General features: G+C 44.1%; 5 protein-coding genes across 5 annotated transcripts; 3 read left to right on the top strand and 2 right to left on the bottom strand.

Annotated features, from left to right (window-relative positions):
- Positions 1-305: 305 nt before the first annotated feature.
- Positions 306-2,076, bottom strand: N7516_010736 (cytochrome P450; the record flags this gene model as incomplete). Its single annotated transcript, XM_057223454.1, has 4 exons — positions 306-613; positions 690-808; positions 872-1,629; positions 1,708-2,076. The coding sequence occupies 4 exons, from the start codon at positions 2,074-2,076 to the stop codon at positions 306-308; spliced, it is 1,554 nt and encodes a 517-aa protein (XP_057070675.1).
- A 2,076-nt stretch (positions 2,077-4,152) lies between these two features.
- Positions 4,153-6,439, top strand: N7516_010735 (glycerol-3-phosphate dehydrogenase GUT2; the record flags this gene model as incomplete). The annotated part of the gene is made up of 4 exons (XM_057223453.1): positions 4,153-4,583; positions 4,669-4,928; positions 4,982-6,310; positions 6,363-6,439. The coding sequence occupies 4 exons, from the start codon at positions 4,153-4,155 to the stop codon at positions 6,437-6,439; spliced, it is 2,097 nt and encodes a 698-aa protein (XP_057070674.1).
- Positions 6,440-6,732: 293 nt separating this feature from the next.
- On the top strand, positions 6,733-8,462 carry N7516_010734 (Amino acid transporter transmembrane; the record flags this gene model as incomplete). The annotated part of the gene is made up of 7 exons (XM_057223452.1): positions 6,733-6,896; positions 6,949-6,962; positions 7,014-7,086; positions 7,139-7,230; positions 7,296-7,831; positions 7,886-8,083; positions 8,361-8,462. The coding sequence occupies 7 exons, from the start codon at positions 6,733-6,735 to the stop codon at positions 8,460-8,462; spliced, it is 1,179 nt and encodes a 392-aa protein (XP_057070673.1).
- Positions 8,463-16,284: 7,822 nt separating this feature from the next.
- N7516_010733 (uncharacterized protein) lies at positions 16,285-16,587 on the bottom strand (the record flags this gene model as incomplete). Its single annotated transcript, XM_057223451.1, has 1 exon — positions 16,285-16,587. The coding sequence occupies one exon, from the start codon at positions 16,585-16,587 to the stop codon at positions 16,285-16,287; it is 303 nt and encodes a 100-aa protein (XP_057070672.1).
- Positions 16,588-19,607: 3,020 nt separating this feature from the next.
- Positions 19,608-20,484, top strand: N7516_010732 (uncharacterized protein; the record flags this gene model as incomplete). Its single annotated transcript, XM_057223450.1, has 5 exons — positions 19,608-19,680; positions 19,738-19,777; positions 19,834-19,863; positions 19,922-20,025; positions 20,084-20,484. The coding sequence occupies 5 exons, from the start codon at positions 19,608-19,610 to the stop codon at positions 20,482-20,484; spliced, it is 648 nt and encodes a 215-aa protein (XP_057070671.1).
- Between the last annotated feature and the right edge of the window lie 525 nt (positions 20,485-21,009).

The following is a 21,009-nucleotide window of genomic DNA, read 5'->3' as shown; positions in this document are numbered from 1 at the left end:
TCGATTTGGGTACTATTAAGTGTGTCATGTCAATTTCCCACGTCAGTCCAAGGTGGGTACCCTGGGGAATGTGTCCGATGTTAACCATCCAACCGGGGAATGCTAGAATGTATTAACTAGAACTCCCGACCCATCGACAGCAAAGCCGTATGGAACCAGCAATCCAAGATGCAAGCGCAAGCAGAAGCAGCCCTAGCCCAAGTCCACAAGATACCCCTCGAACATGGCACGACCGGATTTGGCTCTATGCAGAAGCAAGTCTCCTCCCGCCCAACTTGATACCAAAGACCAAGTGTGGACGTCATTCACTGGGCAAGAACCTTCGCCAGAGCCTTTTCATTCTTCGGCACGAATCGGACCTTATATTTTTGAGGAATGGCCACCAAACTCGTCGGATCCGAGTTACCCCGGATAGGGTGACAGTCTGTTTTGTCATGGGGTTCAAGGCGGAAGCTGTTGAGAGTGCGGAGGAAGACGAGATAGAGCTCACGATTGGCTAGCAGCGAGCCGGCGCACATTCGGTAGCCCATGCCGTACGTAAAGAGAGGTGCATCGGGCTGCTCGAGCCAGCGCTCCGGACGGAACTCATCCGGGTCAGTCCACACCTCGGGGTCTATGAAGCGGGTTAGATAGATGTGTTTGGGTGGATTCGATTGGCATGGTAGATATCAGATTTTGTTTTGACTTACCCATGTTGCATGCCCAGGCATTCAAAAAGAACACTGTACCCTTGGGAATGGTGATTCCCTTATAGGTGATATCCTTGATCGAGGTGCGAGGAAGCGCTAATCGCAGCACAGTGAAGAATCTAGGGTATTGGGGTTAGTTCGAAAGTCGTTTCATGGCTCCTTGACATGAAACCAAAACATACCGGAGACATTCTTTGACCAGAGCTGCAATATACGCACACTTCTGATCATCATCAGAAGAGCACATGGGCTCATCCTGGCCGTACATCTCCTGGATTGCCTTGGCGGCCCGATTCTGGATATCAGGACGCTGGGCCAGCAAGCCCAGACTCCACGCAACCAAAGTGGTGACAGTATCAAGACCACCCGAAAGCATAGTCAGACTAATGGAAGTCAACTCCTCCTTATTCAGCTTAGCCTCCTTATCCATGATAACATTAGCCTGGATACAAGGCTTATGAGTCCCCTTCGACATGCGATCATCCAAGTCACTATTAAGCGCACCGAGATACTTATCGCGACGGATTCTCATCTCAGCAGCTTTCTTCGAGTTAGAGCTAAACGGGTTCAGCCGCAGAAGAGGGATATAATCCTGCAGGTTTCCGGTGGTGCTTCGGAACCGACTGATCTCTTCTTCCACCTCGGTGATCTCATCGAACAAGTCCTCTTCCTGTGAGGCAATACGCACGCCCCAGTTCAGAGTCAACGCCAAGCTCAGGCTCAGACGTTGAATCATGGGCATGGGGTCGACGGGTGTCTTTCCATGGTTTCCATATCTGTGCAGCTCTTCCACAAAGGCCTTCGACTCGGTGTCCAGGTGTGACACGTATGTGTCGACAGAGGGGCGGTTGAGAGCCGATGCCGCGCCCTTTCTGCGTCTCTTCAGGGAATCACTATAGGGTGAGGTACCGATTGTTGTTCCAGCCGTGTTGGAAACAATCTAAGCGAGTTGATCATCAGTTTCAATGCGAAAAAGAAAAAAAGCCAAAAGCCAGTACATGGCACACCGACAACGAACCTTATGGAAAGTATAAGTCTCAGGCCTGGAACTCAAAGCCTGGGCATTCTGACTGAAAAGCACCTTTGCCGAAGCAGCAGAGTTGACAACGACGACGGGGATATTCCCGAGCTGGATCTGATAAACGGCTCCATACTGTTTGGACCACAGGCGATACTTTTCCGCAGCATCTGTGCGAATCTGCGCCAAGTTTCCAATCAAGGGCAAACCACACGGACCCTTCATACCCTTGACACGGGCGGAATCACGAACGAACTCATTCAGAATGACATAGAGAATAGGGACGAGGAGGGCTGCGGCGGCTAGCGAGTGGTAGGGATACTCGATCACACTGTTTTGTAGCGAAGCCAGGACAGCGGCGATGGCCATGGTGCTGGATAGTTATGTGATAGACTGTGTGTCTTTGGAAGAACTATACAAACATAGTCATGAATATATCATGAAAAATGTAAACCTATCAGGACTGGGGGATATATAAGTAGATTAGAAGTATCGTAACCTAAGGTATCAGTGTTTTTCCACTGAATGGAACATTTCCGTGTTCTCTTCTTCCGATGTCCTTTTTTTTTACCCCACACTACCCCAGGTCTTGCCAGGTCTTGTCCAGCTCTCTGCAGACATACGGTGCTCAACCGAGGGTGTTCCGCATTGCGGAATTCTTCCGCTTGGCAGGTCCGAGGGGGGTATGATTTGTAGTTGCATTGGTCTTATATACCCTGTGTATATATATATATATATATATATATATATTTAATTAGTTATATAAAACTATATCATAGTCAGTATTAGTTAAGTTGTTTTCATGTTGTTTGGATGAATTTGAACATCATTTCTGTGGTGTTATATTGTGTTTTTACAAGAGGTTCACTTTGCCCTCCTGTGATATTTTGGTTTTGGACATATTTTAGATATCACTCTCGAATTCTTCTTTCACATTAGTATTTAAGGCGTGAGTTTGGGTTGGACTTGATGTAAATGTCTTCAGGGATATATATATATACCCCTATTCATTGAGTGGACTTTGGATACTCAGACCAACCACAGGGCATATTTATGCTAGCGTTTTCTTTCTTTCTTTCTTTTTTTTTTCAAGGGGTATTTCTCTCTGAAGTATTCACCAGAAGACCTTTTAGTTTTTGAATAGTACTTGTATAGTTGGTTATAGTATGATATGATCGAGAACCTTGGAACACGCTATTGCCGAATAAGGGGCTAGTGAAGATCATATCCACTCGCGCAAGGACTTCTTTTTTTAAGACCTTCTAGAAAGAAGAGCCTCATTCGACTAAATTTCCCATCCAACATATGTATTTCATAACCGGATGAAGATTTCATGGTCTGGGCTAACGTCAGATAAGAGATGATGACATTCTTGAGCAAAACCGGAATCCAAAGGGATTGACATAGTGGGGCCAAAAGGATAAAGGTATTAAGGATAAGAGATATTGTGCACAGGGGGAGAATTGAACAATTCCAGCAAGTGGAGTAAATCCAAACAAGGTGTTCATAACGGGGGGGCCCCTGGGCTCCGTGGGCCGGGACGGGGCGATATGGTAGTCCGTGAGTGGTCAATGATCATGGAGCTGGCAGTCAGGTGGCCACGAAGAGATTGATCGAGTCCAGACCCTTTGAGGTAGATCTGCACTGCCGGAGATAAAAACGCGTCGGACATGGACTAGCTAAACGGACGCAGATTCGGCTTCCCGACAATTGTTTGACATTGTTTATATCTGAATACATTGGTAATCTTTGGATACCCAATGATTTACCCCCCTTGGGTCTTGGGTCTTGGGAGAGGAAGTTGGAAGCTGGGAGCTGGAAGTTGGAAGTTGGAAGTTGGAAGTCTAGATGGAATTCCAAGGAAATTTCTTCGCGTCATGTGTCGGAGTAGAAAGCCGGCTGGAGTTCCCACTATATTGTATAGTGAGCCAATGTGAGAAATAAGAAAAAACAAGAGGCGCACACATTATGGGACGTAGACCATCTCCACTGCGGTTGCTCCAATGGTGAGCTGCCGTGTTCCCATGACGCAGAGCTCTGATTGTACTCGTGACACCCCTGTATTCATAGTGGAAGGTGTAGCGATCAAGTATCTGATACTGTGTACCTGGAAGATTATCGCAAATCTTGCCTTTCATAGATTTTGGTGTTGCCAAGTTGATTGGAAAAATAAAAATAAAAAAGAGGAAAAGGGAAAAGGGTAAATTCCCATAGCTATCTTTTGGTCTTCCCGCCTCCTCTCGCCTCCAAGTATCCTTCTCTTCTCAACTTCTCTCTCTCTCTCTCTCTCTCTCTCTCCAAACTCCCTCTCCTCTCCTCTCTTCTTATTCTTTTCTCCTCCAATCGTCCTATCCTCATTCTAGGCACATATTCTTATTAAGAATCCCGGCATATTCGAACATTTAAACCACATTACATCACCGTACATTCGGAACACCGCAGATAATGGCCGCTCGGCACTCGCGCAAGCTCTTGAGACCTCTCCTTTACACATCCGCGGCTGCCGCCGCAGGAGCAGGTGTTCTCTACATTTCTTACCGTCCGCGAAATATTCCGGGCCTCGAAGCCCCCGCCGTTCCCCCGCCAGGTTACCGTGAAGGTAAACTGGTCCCGCCCAGTTCCCCCTCAATCAAGTCTCGCCTCGAGCAGATTCAGGACCTCAAGCGCAGTAACGACGAGGAGGAATATGATCTGCTCATCATCGGTGGTGGAGCCACTGGAGCTGGTATCGCACTAGATGCCGCCACTCGAGGCCTGAAGGTCGCGGTGGTCGAGAGAGACGATTTCAGTTCCGGTACCAGTAGTAAGAGTACCAAGCTGGTACACGGTGGTGTCCGTTACCTGGAAAAGGCCGTTTGGGAGTTGGACTACAACCAGTGAGTTTTTCCGGCAGACTTTTATTTTTTGGGAGGTCAAAATGACCGCATACCAGCGCATCCTGGCTAACAAATCGCATCGCAGATATGCGCTAGTCAAGGAGGCTCTCAGAGAGCGCAAGTACTTCCTGAACACAGCCCCCCACCTGTCATCATGGCTGCCAATTATGGTGCCTGTTCAGAAATGGTGGCAGGCTCCCTATTTCTGGGCCGGTACCAAGGCCTATGACTTCTTGGCTGGTTCCGAGGGCATTGAGACCTCGTACTTCCTAACCAAGAGTAAGGCCATTGACGCTTTCCCTATGTTGAAGCGTGACAACATCATCGGAGCAATGGTGTACTATGGTGAGTTATGAAACCGCACTCTGAGATATTATTTTGGCTAATTCCCGACAAAGATGGTGCACACAACGACTCCCGCATGAACGTCTCCCTCGCCATGACCGCTGCGCTCTACGGTACCACCGTAGTGAACCACTTGGAGGTCACCGGTCTGAACAAGGATGCATCCGGCAAGCTGTGCGGTGCGCGCGCCAAGGACATCGTCACAGAGAAGGATGGCCAAGTCGCCAAGGAGTTCAACATTCGCGCCAAGGGTATCATCAACGCCACTGGTCCCTTCTCGGATTCTATCCGCAAGATGGATGAGCCTAATGTCAAGGAGATTGTGGCCCCTAGTGCTGGTGTTCACATCATCCTGCCTGGTTACTTCAGTCCCTCAAACATGGGTCTGATTGACCCTTCTACCTCGGATGGACGTGTGATCTTCTTCCTACCGTGGCAGGGTAACACCATCGCTGGTACCACCGATCAGCCCTGTGAGATTGAGGCCCAGCCTCAGCCCACTGAGAAGGACATCAACTGGATTCTTTCGGAGATTCGTGGCTACATCGCCCCCGATATCACCGTGGACCGAAGCGATGTCCTTGCTGCCTGGTCTGGTATCCGTCCCTTGGTGCGCGATCCCAAGGTGAAGAACTCCGAGGCTCTCGTCCGCAACCACTTGGTGACTGTCTCTCAGTCTGGACTGTTGACTTGCGCTGGTGGTAAGTGGACTACTTACCGCCAGATGGCCGAAGAGGCTGTGGATGAGGCGGTTGACGTGTTCAAGCTCAAGCCCCGCCAGCTCACCAGTCTTCCCGACATCAGTGGTGTCGGCGGCAGTGGTCTGGTTGCTGACGGTGCCGTTCTCGACGGTACCTGCCAGACCCACCAGGTGCGCCTCATCGGTGCCCATGGTTTCTCCAAGACCCTCTTCATCAACCTTATCCAGCATTTCGGTCTCGAGACTGATGTGGCCAAGCACCTCACTGAGTCGTACGGTGACCGCTCGTGGCAGGTCGCTGCCTTGTCTTCCCCTACTAGCGAACGTTTCCCCGTGCGCGGCCGCCGCATCTCCCCCATGTACCCCTTCATCGATGGTGAAGTTCGCTACGCCGTCCGTCACGAGTATGCCCAGACTGCTGTCGATGTGATTGCCCGTCGCACCCGTCTTGCTTTCCTGAACGCCGAGGCCGCTCTCGAGTCCCTCCCCACCGTGATTGACATGATGGGCGAGGAGTTGAAGTGGACCACTGCCCGCAAGGATCTCGAGTGGAAGGATTCCTTGACTTATCTTTCGTCCATGGGTCTGCCTAAGAGCTTCATGGGCCTTTCGCGTCATGATGTCCGCAATGGCAGTGTTAAGCAAGTCGATGATGTCGAGCGTGCGACTTTCTCCCGTAATGGTATGTTTTTGAAACTTCTAAACAATTCGAACCCCAGTGCTGACCATCCTAGAACCTCCTGCGGACATGATTGAGAGCGACGTGCGTGCTGCGATTCCACCTCCTCCGGCAACACCCTCGCTCAATTAGATGACGTGTGGTATATGTAGATCGGGCTTGTATAAATAGAAGCGTTCCTTTTTTCTCTCTCTTTTTTTGTTTTGTTCCAATATTGAATTCCTGTCATTAATACTTAAAACAGGGACTGGAGGGAACAAAAGACCCTTAAGATCCTCTGAAATGACTTCTTTCCAAAAAAAAAAGAAAAGACACCCATTCACATTTGGAAAGTGCCACCCTGAACTTCCTAGTAGTCCCAATCCCTTCAATCTCTCTAATTCCTTCATTTCAATTCCTTTGCATTTTGTCAACCCTCACACATCATGAAGCCCAATCAGTCTGATGTTGATCTTCAATCGCTGAGATCTGTGAAGCACAAGTCGGATTCGGATAAAGAGTCCGTTTTACCAAAACCAGAGTCGCAGGAACAGGATCCCTTTGGAGATGAAAGCCAAGCTGGCGTAAAGTACAAGACCATGGCGTGGTGGTGAGTGTCTCTTTCTTTCCACGACTAAGGCAAAGCTGATCCTTTTTAACAGGCAAGCCGGCATGAGTAAGTCTATGTCTTGCATATTGCCCAGTCTTCTCTAACAGATCCGGTCAGTCATGATCGCAGAAACCATCTCGCTTGGTATTCTCGCGCTGCCCAAAGCGCTAGCGGTACTAGGTCTTGTTCCGTACAATCTCCTCCCCGTTGACTGCAAAGGCTGAGCTAACCTGTTTATTCAGCGGCCTCCTAGCCATCTTTGGGGTTGGGACAATCTCGACGTATACTGCATATACCATTGGGCAATTCAAATGCCGCCATGTCCAAGTACACAGTATGGCTGATGCCGGTGATATTCTGATAGGAAGGATCGGACGGACTACACTGGACGTGGCCCAGCTCATCTTTTTGTAATGGTGATGGGGAGCCATATTCTCACCTTTTCGATCATGATGAACGTCCTTACTGAACATTCCTCTTGCACCATCATCTTTTCGGTTGTCGGTTTACTCGCCTCGTTCCTGTTGACTCTCCCACGGCGACTGGAGAGACTTTCTCATATCTCCTCCGTGAGTTTTGTGAGTATTGTCGGAGCGGTTCTCACTGGTATGATCGGGGTCACCCTTGTCAAACAGGGACCTGTGCATGTTCCGGCCTTTTCTCCTTCGCCCAAAGTGCATGATGCGTGTCTTGCTATTGCAAATATCATCTTTGCGTACGCTGGACATGTTGCATTCTTTACCCTTTTCTCCGAGCTCAAGGAGCTCCAGGATTTCCCGAAGGCCCTGGCACTTTTGCAGATGAGTGAAATGGTCTTATATACCGTGGCTGCTATTGTGATATACGCCTATGTTGGGCCGACTGTCAACTCACCTGCTCTCAATTCTGCAGGGCAATTATTTCGCAAGATTTCCTATGCAATCGCGATCCCCACGGTATGTACCTGTTCCCCTGTGGACTTCCCTGGATATGAGCTAATGACTGGATAGATTGTGATCGGGGGTGTGGTGAACGCGCATGTTGCCGTCAAGTTCATTTACGTCCGTGTCTTCCGGGGAACCAATTCGATGCATAGCCAGTCACTCATGGCGCGGTTGGTGTGGGCTGCGATATGTGCGGTGCTTTGGATCTTGTCGTGGATCATTGCCCAGGGAATACCGATTTTCAACGATGTACTAGGGCTTGCGGTGTGTATTGCGGATCCCGACCCTGACCTTGACCCTGACCCTGATCCCAACCTGAAACGAGTACTGATCATTCATACTAGAGTTCGTTATTTGCTAGTTGGTTTTCATTTGGTCTACCTGGGCTATTTTGGCTCTATTTGAACCGGAGTTGTTGGTTCCTGACCAGGCGACAGAGGGTGTTGTTTTGCTTCAATATCTTTCTGGTGTTTCTTGGATTTCTCATTGTGAGTTACGTTCCACTGTGATTCGCTGGTGCAAATTTAACTTACATCACCAGTGCATTGTCGGGTTATATTCGTCCATTCGGTCGATCTTTCACAACCTTCGCGAGAGTGTTGGGGGAGGCAGCTTCTCATGTGCTGACAACTCTCTCTACTGAGGCAGTCTCAGATAAACAAAAGTATTGATTCGGGGAGGGGAAATGGGCAGTTAAAATTGGGTAACAGTATTAGCGTGGTTGCAAGTACGAGGATACGAGGAACATAAGACGCAGAGAACCATCCAGCTGCATTTTATATGAATAAATTGAGTTCTCCTGCACCATTTCACCAATGTAGGCGACATGCAAGTAGCGGAGACTCTGCGGCTGCTACTCTTTGGCCGAGTGGATGATATCACAAGGGATTATCACTGTGACGATCTGCAGAGTTTTCTGCTGACTGACTCCGCCTTTGGACGAGTCAGTTGGTTCTGCCGTGTGTTTCCGCCTTGCAGAGATTTCTGCTGATTGTTTCCGCCTTCGACCCAGGACCCACCCTATAATGTCTTTTGGTCCTGTTGATAGATTCTTTTCTTCTCTTTTCTTTTTCCTCCCTGTACTTAATGTTCTAGTTAAATGCACTCTTTTTATTAAAGAACTGGCTGGTAACATAACATTAAGTACTATTTCAATTTTCAATAAGCAGAAGACCGTACAGATCCCTATTGTGGTGGATCTCGGTCAAAGCTTACCCACTCTCCGTTCCTTGGTATCGTATAGCTAAGACCGATCCTCCGAACCGAACCGAATCCTATCTAACTAGTTATAATGGTCGAGACCCGCCGGAACCCGACGAACCGTAGTAAGTAGCCGCTCGCTACTATACCGGAAGAAGAAGAGATCGACCGGGTAGTCGATATATCCGAACCCCGAACCCTATATACCGAAATGCCGAGACTAGTTGATACTAGTAAGACGAATGATAATAATAACGCTAGAGAGGGATCGTCCTCTATACGCGAATAACTTCAGAAGACTCCTTTAAAGGAGAGATTCTAGGAACTTACTCGCTAGTACCGACGACTAGAGTAAGAGAATCAGGATTTAAGAGAGGAGGTCGTAATACTCCTTAGTAAGATTAACGATCTAATAACTAAGTGTGATAAGACAATTACTTATCGTGATATTGCGATCCGTAAGCGGGGAGACTTAGCGTTCCGTCTCCTTACTACTTAGAATCCTAATATAGCTAATACTAGCGTACCGATTGTAGAGGCTAACGTTACCCGAAAGACGACTAAGATACCTAATATACTAATACTTAATAACGGGAAAGAAGTAAGATTCGAAATATAAGAGATAGTAATCCGATAGAAACTTAAAGCTAACGTAGACTATTACCCTCTCCCTATCTATCGGAGACTCTATATATAAAGCCGATATAAAGGCAAAGCCTAGCTATATATTGCTCCCTAAATAAGCGCTAACGCTAGTATTCCTTACGAAGATATAGAGGATATTATTACTTACTTAAAGACTATCTTTATAAACCCGAATCGACGTGCCGAAGCGTATACTATATACTACCGACTAAAGATAAAGCCTAGGGATAACTTTACCGATTTCCTTACGGAGTTTATATAGCTTATAGAAGAAGCTACCGTCGTAATTAAGAATCGGAAACGAGATCTATATTCTAAACTCCTATACCTACTTTAAACCTAGGTTATATAGGCTATTAACTAAGAAATAATCTCGTTCGATACGTTCGTATAGAGTTGCTAGAGTATATTATATAAAATCAGTTTATAATAGGAAGCTAAGTCGACTAATCCCCGTTCCTATATAAACCTATCCTTAGGAAGCGGTATAGATACCGCTATAACTAGTTCGAATTCTACTCCCTATATAAAGCGAGAAGGTAGTACTAACTTTATTAGTCTCTCCGTGTCTAAGCGGGAGACCTTAATAAAAGAAGGTCGTTATTTTAATTATAAGGAACGAGGATATATAACCCGTGATTATCTAAAGAAGAAGTTAAACTAGCCTACTACTATAGTTACTATGACTATTACTAACCCTCGGATTTAGGAGATTATAGAGCTCGAAGTAAGCGATAAAGAGAATCCGGGAAAAGCCTTTACCTAGGATAAGTCTCCCTCCTAAGTAGAAAGAAAGTTTTACTATTTACGCTAGACTTATAGAAGTTAGTTAGTAGTCTAAGAGATAGCTTAGTTTTTAATATATAACTAATATATAATAGCTATTCTTTTTCTATTTTAGTACTAGGTGATATTAGAGTAGACGGATATATCTTTATTAATACGATAATGATTATACTACTCGGTAAGCGATTTAGGATTAAGGTAGAGAGGCTTAGTTATGAATGTCTAGTACGCGGATTTAACGGTAAGCTAGCTAAACTAATACGATATACCGCTATTCTTACGGTTTACGTAGATAGCCAAGTATAGCGATAGGTCCTAATGTTAATTACGGATCTTAGACGATATAATATAATCCTCGGACGGATATAGTTTACCGAGTATAATATTCTCCTAGATTACCGGCGGTACCGAATGATTTAGCCGGATTAAAGAAGTCTCTCTAACGAGGTTATAAGTAAGATTGCTATTCTCTTTTTAACCGAAATCTTAAAGAAGCTATCGAAGATAGACCCTACCTATTAAGCTAATATAGAACGACGCGATCGCCTTTTCGGATAATAAGATTAGTAAGATTAGTAACTCTGACGTACCTAAGAGCGTTAATACGGATACTAGTAGGTTAAAGAGAAACGAAAGATAATTCGAAATTTAGAGGATGAAATAAAAGTTCTAAAGCCCCGGATATTAACGAAGGAAGAGTAGTCCCCGATTAGTATTAATATCTACGCGATCGGAGGCGCTAGATTTAATCGACTTTACGTAAGAAGTAAGGTTAATAAAGAAACCGAAACCTTTATTACTTCCCTCTATAAAATCGACTATATTATCGATATTAAAAGTGCCTAAATATAGGATCCTAAAATTAATAAGATACTCCGGACTCTACTAAAGGAGTACTACGACCTCGTAGAAGTTTTCTTAAAGAAGAGATCGGATAAATTGCTACCTTATAGACCTAGAGTTGATTACGATATTATACTTAAAGCCGAAGTATAACCTAGGTATTATCCTCTCTATAAGCTATCTCTTTATAAACTAAAGGAAGTAAGAGAGTATATTATAAAGAATCTTAAGAAAGGGTTTATCGTTCCGAGCTTAGTACTATATACTTCTCTAATCTTAATAGCGAAGAAACCTAGAGGTAGTCTTCGTTTCTATATCGACTTCCGAAGATTGAATACTATTACGAAAAAGGATTGTTACCTATTACTATTAATCGACGAAGTCTTATAACGAACTAGTAAAGCGAAGTTCTTTATAAAGCTTAATATCTAATAAGGTTTCTACCGAATTCGTTTGATACCGAGAGCAGAAGAGCTTACGACTTTCCGTACGCGGTATAGATTATTTAAATATAAAGTCATACTATTCGGATTAATAAACGGACCTACTATATTCTAACGGTATATAAACAACGTATTATAGGAGTATCTAGATAAGTATACTATAGTCTTTATAGATAATATCTTAATCTATAGTAAGACCCTTAAAGAGTACTAGCAATAAGTAAGGGAGGTACTTTAACGTCTATAGAAAGTAGGTCTCTAGGTAGTATTACCGAAGTACGAATTCTCTATATAAAAGACAAAGTTCCTTAGTTTTATTATAAGTACGGACGGTATTATAGTTAACCTAGGAAAGATTAGTATTATTTAGTTATAGTAAGCCCTAACGACCGTAAAAGGGGTTTAGTTATTTTTAGGATTTTATAATTTCTACTAATGTTTTATTTAAGGATATAGTACTATCTTAAAACCTTTATATCGACTTACTCGATAAGACGTTTCTTATAAATAGACCGAACAATATAAGGCCGCCTTCTTATTATTAAAGAAGAAGTTAATAACTACGCCGGTTCTCTATTATTACGACCTAGTTCGACGGATAAGAGTCGAGACCGATGCTTCCGACGGGGTACTCGGAGTAGTTCTCTCTTAGTATTACGAGAACGATAACTTCTAGTATCTAGTGGCTTTCTTCTTAAAGAGTATATAATCCGCGGAGTTGAATTACGAGATATAGGATAAAGAACTCTTAGTAATTATTCGTATACTATAGGAATAGCGACCTAAACTTAAAGGTTTAGTACGAAAGGATCGCTTCGAGATCTTAATAGACTATTAGTCTCTTAAATACTTTATAATAATAAGATAGATAAACTAACGATAAGCGAGATAGAGCGAGTTCCTATCTTAGTTCTATTTTGTGATTAAGTATCGCCCGGGAAAGAAGAATATCGTAGCTAACGTTTTATCGCGAAAAGACTTACCCTATACCGATAATAGTAGACAGATAATACTTCTACTAAGGAGTTATTTAAAAGAAGGTATCTATCTAGTCGGTTTGAACCTAATCGACGTAGAGTATATAATAGATATTATCGGGCGAGTAAAGTAAGCTAACCGAGAAAGTACTAAGCTAGCGGATTTCTAACGGATAGCTAGGGAAGGTAGTAACTAGAAGTAGACTATCGAAGAAGGTTTGCTCTTATTCGAAGGACGACTTAAGGTTCTAGACGAAGGAGATTTACGTATAAGACTTCTTAATAATATATATCGATAACTATTGACCGTATATCCTAGAATCGAAAAACTAAAGAAGCTTATCTCGTTAAGATATTATTAGCTAGGATAGGCTAACGACGTAAAGCGATACGTAGAAAACTACTTAGTTTGTAAACGAATAAAAGCTTAGCGAGATTGTATACCTAGATTGCTATATCCTTTACCTATTCCTAAGAGACTCTAGTAGTATATTTCGATAGATTTCCGCTTATTCCTAAAGGATCGTTATAGTTACGACGCTGTCTTTGTGGTTGTTAACCGACTAAGTAAGAGACTAATTTCTATTTTTTATTATAAGGATACTAATACTAAGTAGATAGCTAGATTATTTATTAATAACGTGATTCGGACTATAGGTATTCCGGAGACTATTATATCTAACCGAGGCGGATAGTTTGTTTTAGAATTCTAGACCGAGTTCTACTGGATACTTAGAATTAAAAGGAAGTTATTAACTACCTACTACCCTTAGACCGACGGATAGAGCGAGATCGTAAATTAGTATATAGCCTAGAGGTTACGACTATATATTAAATAGAATTAAGACAACTAGTTAGAGATTCTACTAATAGTAGATTTCGTAGTATCAATCCTTCCGTAAGATACTACGAAGTAGTTACTATTCTTTATCGAAAGGGGTTACGAACCGGCTATATCCTTTAACTAGAAGGACCGAAGTAATCTAACGGATAACGAACGGGACGTAGTTAATATATTATCGTAACTTTAAGATATCTAGACGAAGACGAGAGATTAGATTACAAAGTCCTAGTAGCAGATGATTTAATAGGCGAATAAGCACCGGAGAGAAGAGGATTTCGACGTCGGTAATTAGGTTTTCGTTATAACGAAGGATTAGTAGCTAGACCGCCCGAATCGGAAGCTTTCTTACCTAGCTAGTAGACCCTATAGGATTATCGAGAAGATCGGAAACGCCTATAAGCTCGATCTTCCGGAATCTATTAAAGTTTATCTAGTATTTAATCCTAATAAGCTTCGAAGAGCGTTATTATTAGAACTATTACGCGGATAGCATCTAGACCTACTACCGCTAATTAGGATCTCTAAGGAAGATGAATAGGAAGTAGATAAGGTCATCGATTCACGCCTTTATTACCGGAAGTTGTAGTATCGAGTTTAATAGCTCGGCTATAATCTCGACCTACAGTAGTATCCTATAGGAAATTTCAAGTATATACCTCAGAAGATTTAGCACTTCCATAACGATTACCCTCTAAAGCCCGGACCCCCGATACGCCTACAAGCCTGGTTGGATGCGGCTAAGGACGAAGTCTTCCTTGAAGATTATAGGGATGACGACAAGCCGGCATTTAGGGGCTAAATGCATTCTTAGTCGGGGGTTATATGACGATCTATAGAGTTTTCTGCTGACTGACTCCGCCTTTGGACGAGTCAGTTGGTTCTGCCGTGTGTTTCCGCCTTGTAGAGATTTCTACTGATTGTTTCCGCCTTCGACCCAGGACCCACCCCACAATGTCTTTTGGTCCTATTGATAGATTCTTTTCTTCTCTTTTCTTTTTCCTCCCTATACTTAATGTTCTAGTTAAATGCACTCTTTTTGTTAAAGAACTGGCTGGTAACAATCACAAGGGATCCTTGTCCTCCCGGAGCAAAAGTGCAGTTTCAGGGATATCAGGTAAGACAAATGACACACCTTTTTGGACAGAGGTGATTGGTGCGGAGAAAGAATAAGATTAGACTTCACTCATCCAATTGTCCTTTTAGGAGGATCTAGTCATACTATATCCTGACGTTAGGTAAGATAGAACAACCGTACCTATGTAGGTATGTCGGTAGTAGTGAGGTTCGTTCTTATATTACCTCGGGAGATGGTATCACGTGACCACCCAGAAATGCCGTTAATATACCACTGTTATATCTACATCTAATCAATATACTCGATTTAGACCTTTTGAGGCTAATTCAATCGAATCCGGAGATTAAAAAATGAAAAAGAAAGTGAAAAGTTGACTAAAATAGGGGAAATTGACCAACATAATGTATGTGGATGCTACATAGTTAATAACATTTGAAGACACTAACCAGTACGTGGCTTATACAATGTACGCACTAAGGAATGACTCGCAGGATAACGGGTGGTAGTGGTCTCGGGGAATTGGCTGCAGCTAGTAAGGTCACATACCCGTTGGTAACACTATCTCGGACTAAATTAATATACGAATATATAGTTTCTAAGGTTTGTAGGAATATAAAGAAAAGAAATAAAAAAAAAGAAAGCAAAACAAAATCAAACCACATAATTAAATCAAAAGTCTAAGAAGCGGGGATATATAGCAAACCCCGTAGTCAACAGAAATATACAACATACAACATACAACACACAACATAGTTAACATAGTTAGTCCTCCGTACTCCGTACAACGAAAATTATACTGATGTAGAATATCTACCTTCTGATAAATGATTCATATTAAATTATATTCCAGTTCTCCCATATATTGGGTTCCCCTCTTTTTTTATTTTTGCGTAGAAGCCCGACGCATGTATTGTGTCCCAATCAAGACAGGGATCAAGACCAACAACCCACACATATTCCCTGTCCACCAAAAAGGCAAAAAAAGGGCGAGGAAAAAAAAAAAAAAAAAAAAAGGCGGGAACGGACAAACAGCAAGGCATTCATGCATGCTATCCTATCACCACACCATTTCATTTCCTCTACAACCGGGGGAGAAAGGGTGTGTGACCAGCGTAACCCGGACCCGGACTGTATATTCCAAGTCACTTGGGACTCGGCTCGCTCCAATCTCCGTGATGCCGATGCCCCTCCAAAGCAAATGCAAATCCCGAGTCGTTCTTTTGCCTTTGCAAGGAAGGACGTAGAACAACCGTGTTGATCTTCGTGCAGATTTCACATGGGAAATGAAGCGGTGTATCCCGGGATCTGATTCTGATTCTGATTCTGATTCTGATTCTGGTTTTGGTTTTGGTTCTAGTCTCTGTTCCAAAGCTGGAACGGTGCCATGTGCCATGTGCCATGGGATACCAGTACCAAGTATCATGCAAGTAGCATGGGATAGATGATATCAATTGGCGCCCGCGATTTGCAGGAAATTGGACAAGTTCCTTCATTCTCACCCAGACTGGGGAGTATATGACCAAAGTTCCATAGACACGTGGAACCGGGGGAGGGAAAAAAAAAAAAAAAAATGGCCCCTCTCTCGGCTCGAGCAAACGTGCACCGTGTACCGTGTACCGATGAAACGGGGAAATCCAAAAAAAAAAACGTAGCTAGTTTGTGACGCCGCCGCAATTCGTGGCACCTTGATAATTGTTCCAGAAACGGGCCACTGCTCTCTGGGCGACGGGTGAGCCACGGTAGCGTGTTGTGAGGAAGTAATTAAAGAGGGCGAACTCGTCTGGGGTGAGCACGTAGGTATCTGGTTGGGCCTGAATGCGATTCCAGAGTTCGGTAATGGCTGACTCTAGGACGGCGGCGGATTGGGAATTCACTGGTCCATCTTCGCATTCCCGGGCGTGTTCTAGGGCCTGTCGGATCTCTGGCCAGGTTCTAGATAGAGGTAGGTTGGACATATCGTTGGAGAGGGTGTTTGGGTGATTAGGTGGTCAGATAGGGAGGGGTGCTGTGTTTGGAAGGTGTTGAGGGAAGTTTTTTTTTTTCAAGATGGGGGTTTTTGGAGAGGGGGAAACTTGGGAAGAAATGGGAAGATGTGCGTCGTGAAGGGCTTGACCGAAGCGAAAAGGGTTTCAGGCCAAGTAGAATGCGGAAGAGATGAGACTGTGCATAAGTCCAAAACAAGAAAATCCGAATCTATTTTTTTTTCTTCTGTTTTTCCTTATTTTTTTCTCTTTTTTTTCTTTTCAATAATTAAATAGGAACCAGATGTGGAGCAACGGGAGAGGGAGAGGGGAAAAAACCGGGCCAGTCCCGAGATACTATGTTTATAAGTGTGACATGCGATGGGAAAATGCAAGATATTAGTTCGACCCTATACGGAGGTAGGAGGCTGTGGGACGTTCAGGAACTAGGTCGACCAGGTCGGACTTCATTCCGAAATTGGAGGTAAAACAGATAGTCCAAAGTATTCTGTCTATATGAATCTCCGTCCCAGAGATAGAAAGTTGAAATGGGACCATATTTCCAATAGACATTCCTAGAAAAAGCTAGAAAGACACATAATCCATAAGGCCACAAGGATGTATAGTTTGCATGGGGGATTGCGCCCTTGGCATAACCGTTTTTTTTTTTTTTCGGGTAATTTTAATGACATGCAACGGCTAGCATCGAACTAAGCCATCTTGGACCCAGATGAGACGGTGGATCCGGTGGAAAACGGCGGAAACCCGTTATGAACGTTGATGATGATTCGTCAATGAGGTATAGGGTTCAAGGGTCAAGGATCGCTTAGAGGGACTGTGAGGGACCAATTGGGGAGGAAAAAGGGGGACATTAACGGCGTCAGAGAAATATCCGGTTTAAGTGGAACCCGGTCTGGTCCTTGCGGTCCTTGCGGTTTGAGGCTCGTGGGACTTGAGATTCCCCGAGGCATCGAAATCATTGGTGAATTCAATATAAACACTGCGTTAGCGTGTTCCTTTTCTCTGATCTTTCCCACTTACACACTTTTTATTCTTTTTATTCTTTTTATTCTTTTTATTCTTTTTATTCTTTTTATTCTTTTTATTCTTTTTGAATTTATCCAATTGGTGAAATGGTCTCGGCCGGTGATCTCTCTTTCGGTCATTTTGGGATGCTTGCCGACATGGGACATGGATATATACTGATCTCCGAGACATCACACATATCACACATGTCCTTTCAGGTGAATTTGACTGATCTCAGGGGTTCGTCCGAAACCAAAACGCTGTGGAAGATCAACATGTCCTTTCCGATGCAGTCCAGTCCCATAATCACATTCTGATTCTGGATGAATCCCGAGGTCACATTCGGTTCAATTTCTTTTTTATTATTTCTTTCTTTTTTTCTTCTCTTTCAAACACACATTCTTCTTGTCTTTACCCCTTTCGATAAAAGGCAACGTGTCGACAACAAATGACGCATCTGATGCGTTCTGGCAAGGATACATGCCATGGTTTTGGGTGCAGTTGTGTGAATTAGGCCCTTCAATATGATCTCGTTTCCCTGAATATGTGGAGCTTGACGGATATCATAGATATCACGCATATTGTGGGATACAATATCCCAAACAAGCCTTCAGAAGGACATCGCATCGAGATTGGTAGGCGATTGACCAAAACACAGCCAATTTTTTTTTTTTTCGGAGTATTTCAACTCCAGCTCAGATATGCTCTTCTAAAGAGTACTTCAAGGGTATTCTTCCAGAGAGCCCAGAGAGTCCAGAGAGAGAAGTGCAGAGACAAAAGAAAGGAAAAGAGCGGGATGTGCCTGGGATGTGCCTGGAACGCCCATCCCCCAACTCTAAAAGGGAACTTCCGGTTTCACCCCTCTCAAGCATCTTCTTAACACACATCTTATATTGTCTCCTATCTACTCTCCAGGTCAGCACTGTCAAACAACTTTACAACACGGTGGGTTCTGGAGCAGAACGGTAATTCACGAGGCCTTTGCGAGAAGGAGCAAGACTGTTTTCCGATAGAAAGTACCTACTATGGTAGAGGGTCTTAGCCGCATAGTATTATGAAGTCACAGAGTTTGAAGTCCTTTGACATTGTTCACTAATACCAAACATAGGATCCCAAGGTCTACGGCCCTAATAACGGGAAGCGAGCTTGGATTACAGTCGAACTTCTCTTTGAAATGCAATAATAGTGCCACATACTGCATCAAATGCAGGTTGGAAGTCGCTACGAAGTTTCAAACTGACAGCTGCGATGGAAGAAGCCTCCCAAATTGTGAAAACACATCGTCCGAACTAAAACAACCTGCACAATGCGGTATTCGGCGAAGATGTGGCACAGCTTCTGTCAGCTGTCATTTTGGAATAGGGTCCGAGTAGCATCCCAATCACTAACCCGCCTAGGATGGTGAAAGAGATCTTATGGCTGTGAACCCCGAGCCAATCTCATCTGATCCGTTAGACAGCATTGGCAACGTGATTCTTCTAAGTCAATGATGGTGGTATACATTGCCTTACAGGCCTGACTATTCGTTTGCCCGTTTGGGTCTCTTCCCGAACCAGTGTGTTAGCATGGAACAACCTTTGTTGACCGAGAGAATGATACCGACATGGTACAGAATGGAATTGGTGATCAATTGGGCCAATAGACTTTTTCAATATTGTGTACTCTCCTACTCCTGCTTTTTATACACATAGTAACTACAGCTGTAATGCCCGGATGCAGATGTCTCTACATAATATCAGCATAAATCCCAAGATCAATTGATTTGACCAGAATCTAGCCATATGAATTTCGCAAGTTGATTTTTGGACCTCGCCCAGGCCAAATCGGGCTTCGAGATCTATACCGCTGACTAAGCCATAAGATAGTCCCGAGATAAAGATTCCCCCCACCAGCGCCATTTCGATTTTGACCTGCGCCGATCATTGTTCGAACCCGATTTGCCCGAAGGTCCTTTGAAAGAAAAAGAGGAAGGATTGAATACTGTCGTCATGGTTTTCTATTTCACGTCGAATGTCGTCGAACCGTCCGCCTTTATTTATGTCGGCAAGGACAAATTCGAGAGTATGCCTCCGACGTGGTCAAACCTAGGGAATAAACTTGTTAACAATGGTGTGTTAGACGAGGATCTCATAAAATATGGATTGGACAATGATGTCTGGTATGTTCCCCGGTATACATTTGCAGAATTTTGGGACTGATGTTCTTGCGCAACAGGGTCAGTCTTTCCCCCTCCGACTTGCGATGGTGCCAATTGCCCTAATACCTCTATACACTTGCAGTTCCACGTCGACAATTTGTCAAGTGCACACGTCTATGTGCGCCTTCGAGAGGGCGAAACATGGGACAACATCGCCCAGCCGCTCCTAGAGGATTGCGCCCAACTCACCAAGGCGAACTCCATTGAAGGTCAGTCCTCAACATGAACCCAAGAATCTCATACTGGCGGATACTGACTTCTGGAAAGGAAACAAGAAGGACAACATCACCATTATCTACACACCATGGTCAAACCTGAAGAAAGACGGGTCAATGGCGGCCGGTCAAGTCACATTCCATAATCACAAGCTGGTCCGCAAGGTCTATGTGAAGCAGCGTGAAAACCCCATTGTCAACCGGCTGAACAAGACCCGAGTCGAGAAATACCCCGATCTCCGAGCCGAGAAGGAAGAGGACGCGAAGAAGAAGCAGCGCGGTGACCGCAAGACCCGGGATGAACAGCGTGCGAAGGAAAAAAAGAAGCAGCAAGAGTATGAACAGCTCAAGTGGCAGAAAGATCATGCATATGATGATATGTTCACGGAAGATAATCTGGAGGCCAGCAACAACCAGGACCGTGATGAGGATTTCCTCGACGATTTCATGTGATGGCCATTGCTGTCTTTTTCAATGGAAGATAACCTTTTCCTGTGTGTTACCTTTGAGCCGCCAGCGAAGTGAAAATTATACCCTCTACATACTACATACTACATAGCATATACCACGGAGGGACAATTGATATGAGTGTGACAAAACAGTCCTGCTCTTCTCCCTCTTGATACCTCTTTTGATCTGTTTAGGTCATATACAATGAGATATAGTGGGATATATAAAGGGCTTCACTAACCCCCAGAAGTCCTACATCATGTTAGACGAATCCTACGATTCTTTCCCAATCGACATACACCATAGGGGAATCCCCTTGGCATACTATGGGGGAACTACAGGCTTGTAGTGAATCATATACGTACGTAAGTACAGAACGACAAAAGATTTTCAAACATGGCAGGGTATATACAAGCCAAAAAAACACATCAAATTAGAAGTGAAAAAAGAAGGGGAAAAAAGACAAGCCTGTGGGATGGAGGTTGATAGATTAATCATCTAGACATAGCCCAGGAGGGCGGAAAGGGC

The sequence above is a fragment of the Penicillium verrucosum genome (assembly GCF_028828655.1).
Source record: "Penicillium verrucosum strain IBT 35672 chromosome Unknown utg000004l_segment0_segment0, whole genome shotgun sequence".
In the NCBI taxonomy this organism is placed as follows: Eukaryota; Fungi; Ascomycota; class Eurotiomycetes; order Eurotiales; family Aspergillaceae; genus Penicillium; species Penicillium verrucosum.
Note: the sequence above shows the minus strand (reverse complement) of the source record. Positions and strands in the feature narration are given on the sequence as shown.